Below are 2,591 nucleotides of genomic sequence, written 5' to 3' on the forward strand. Positions count from 1 at the left end.
AACCGACGTAATCTAACAATCGAACAAGATCGCGAGCAGCGACTGCTCCATCTCTCTCGAGAATTAGAAGCCCAACATTTACTCGAAGTTCTGCGACCAACCGACGTAATCTAACAATCGAACAAGATCGCGAGCAGCGACTGCTCCATCTCTCTCGAGAATTAGAAGTTAAAAAGAAGGTAGTTCAAGACTTGTCGAATAATCAAAAAACGAACTACAAACATATTAACGCCAAACATTCGGTAGAATTTATAGAATATTGTAAAAATTACATTCGGTAGAATTTATAGAATATTGTAAAAATTATGGTCTATTACCAACATATATATATATATATATATATATTACTACCGAATGTATATATATGAATATATATATATATTGGTAATAGACCATAATTTTTACAATATTCTATAAATTCTACCGAATGTAATTTTTACAATATTCTATAAATTCTACCGAATGTTTGGCGTTAATATGTTTGTAGTTCGTTTTTTGATTATTCGACAAGTCTTGAACTACCTTCTTTTTAACTTCTAATTCTCGAGAGAGATGGAGCAGTCGCTGCTCGCGATCTTGTTCGATTGTTAGATTACGTCGGTTGGTCGCAGAACTTCGAGTAAATGTTGGGCTTCTAATTCTCGAGAGAGATGGAGCAGTCGCTGCTCGCGATCTTGTTCGATTGTTAGATTACGTCGGTTAATTAATCGAAAAAACGAACTACAAACATATTAACGCCAAACATTCGGTAGAATTTATAGAATATTGTAAACATATATATATATATATATATATATATATATATATATCTATATTTATATATATATATTTAACATAAAACGGATTTTATTAGTTAAAATTCTATAAAAATCTTTATCTACCTAGATCCTGTGACAATATCTCCGTTGGCAAGAACAGAGACACACCACACCGACTGTGCAGGATGAAATATAGTTTGCACACACTGCCCATCCTTCCAAATTCTTATGCTCCTATCTTCTCCTCCACTCACCAATTCAAAGTTAGCAGACAAGAAAGCAATGGAATAAACAAAACTTGTGTGACCTGTTAGCACATTGAGACAGTTCCCAGACATGTCCCACAAGCGAACTGTTGTATCGTTGCTACTTGATGCAAAATGGTTAGGATCAAGGGTTACTATGCATCTTATGCAATCCGTGTGACCTGGTGAGTTCAAAAATATAGATAGACTCGGTTTTATATATAGAATCGGTTTTATTGACAGAAAACAGTTTTTGTTATATTTGAATAATTTAAAAAAATAGATTACCAATACAATTGTAAAATTTCAAATAAAACTAAAAAACAAATATTATATTGAACTACCTGTAATAACATTCTCAACTTTTCCGGCTTTCCAAATTCTAATTGTTTTGTCAGCTGACCCAGTGATCATGTGACCACTGACCGGGACAACAGCAACCGTCCAGACTGCCGCTTCGTGACCTGCAGTTGTATATTTTATTAATGAAGGTAGATTATTCTCTGCACGCAACTGTAAACATTCTTTAACGAAGCTAGATCATTTTTCCACATTATAGGATTTGTAATGGTCCAATGCTATAAAAAATAATAATTTTTTAAATACCACCCAAAAGATAAATTGCATACAATTAATGCAAATATGTAGTTAAACATACAACTTCCACATTGATAAACATTTTAATCCCATAGAGAAACTGATGGCGATTTTGATATCTTGGTATATATTGAGCTAACCATTATAAATGAACGAACAAGATTTAAAAATTTTATTCCAAAATGCACTAAAAAAGTTGGAGACCTCATGACGGCAATAGAAAATATTTATTAATAAATGGAAGACAGAAAAAATAGTAAAACTAATGTTTATGGAAAGTTGTTGGAATGAAAAAAAGGATCACAACGAATTTCATCAATTCCATTAAAATTAATTATAAAAAGAGAAGAATGATATTAAAGATGATATAAATTTAAAGAAAAAACAAAATACCTTCTAAAGTCAAAACATTCTTTTGTTTAAACCAAACTTTGGCAGTATTATCCCAAGATCCACTAATAAAAGTTCCAAATTTTCCAGCTGCTAATGCGCAGACTAACGAACAAAATGTTCACATATAAACAAATATTAATTTTGTATGTATATATATATATATGTCATATACAATCATAATATTAGATCATAGATATCTAATATATTCGTTCAAATGTAATAATGGTGAGTGTGGGCACCATAATTCTGAATATATTTGTACGATGACGACCAAGTTGTCGAGAAGACTCACAATGCACAAACTGGTGCTATTAAGAATCACATGAAAGAGAAACACAAAACTAAAATTACAAGGCTAATTTTGAACAACAATGTTGAAATCTTATTTTACAATAACAACCCATATAATTTACCATTAGCTGAGTCAATACTCGTAGAACAAAGACATTTGATAATAAATATTCAACAACACGCATTAATAAATTTAAAAACAGAGGAATCATCGATTATGATGACAAAGTTGAAGATTGCAATAACTAATTAAATGACCGTTAAGTATTCACATTAAACAGAGAAGCACAGGATATATACTTGAGCA

At 31.2% G+C, this 2,591-nt stretch overlaps 1 protein-coding gene across 1 annotated transcript in view; it reads right to left on the reverse strand.

The window, feature by feature from the left end:
• HELRODRAFT_67216 (hypothetical protein) overlaps positions 1-2,591 on the reverse strand; it is a gene marked incomplete at both ends in the record, with an annotated part of 9,530 nt that overhangs the window by 4,284 nt on the left and 2,655 nt on the right. Inside the window, 3 exons of the mRNA XM_009024296.1 lie at positions 882-1,185; positions 1,345-1,467; positions 1,994-2,095. Coding sequence (XP_009022544.1) covers positions 882-1,185; positions 1,345-1,467; positions 1,994-2,095 — 529 coding nt within the window. The remainder of the gene's footprint in view (positions 1-881; positions 1,186-1,344; positions 1,468-1,993; positions 2,096-2,591) is intronic.

The sequence above is a fragment of the Helobdella robusta genome, assembly GCF_000326865.2.
Source record: "Helobdella robusta unplaced genomic scaffold HELROscaffold_4, whole genome shotgun sequence".
NCBI lineage: Eukaryota > Metazoa > Annelida > Clitellata > Rhynchobdellida > Glossiphoniidae > Helobdella > Helobdella robusta.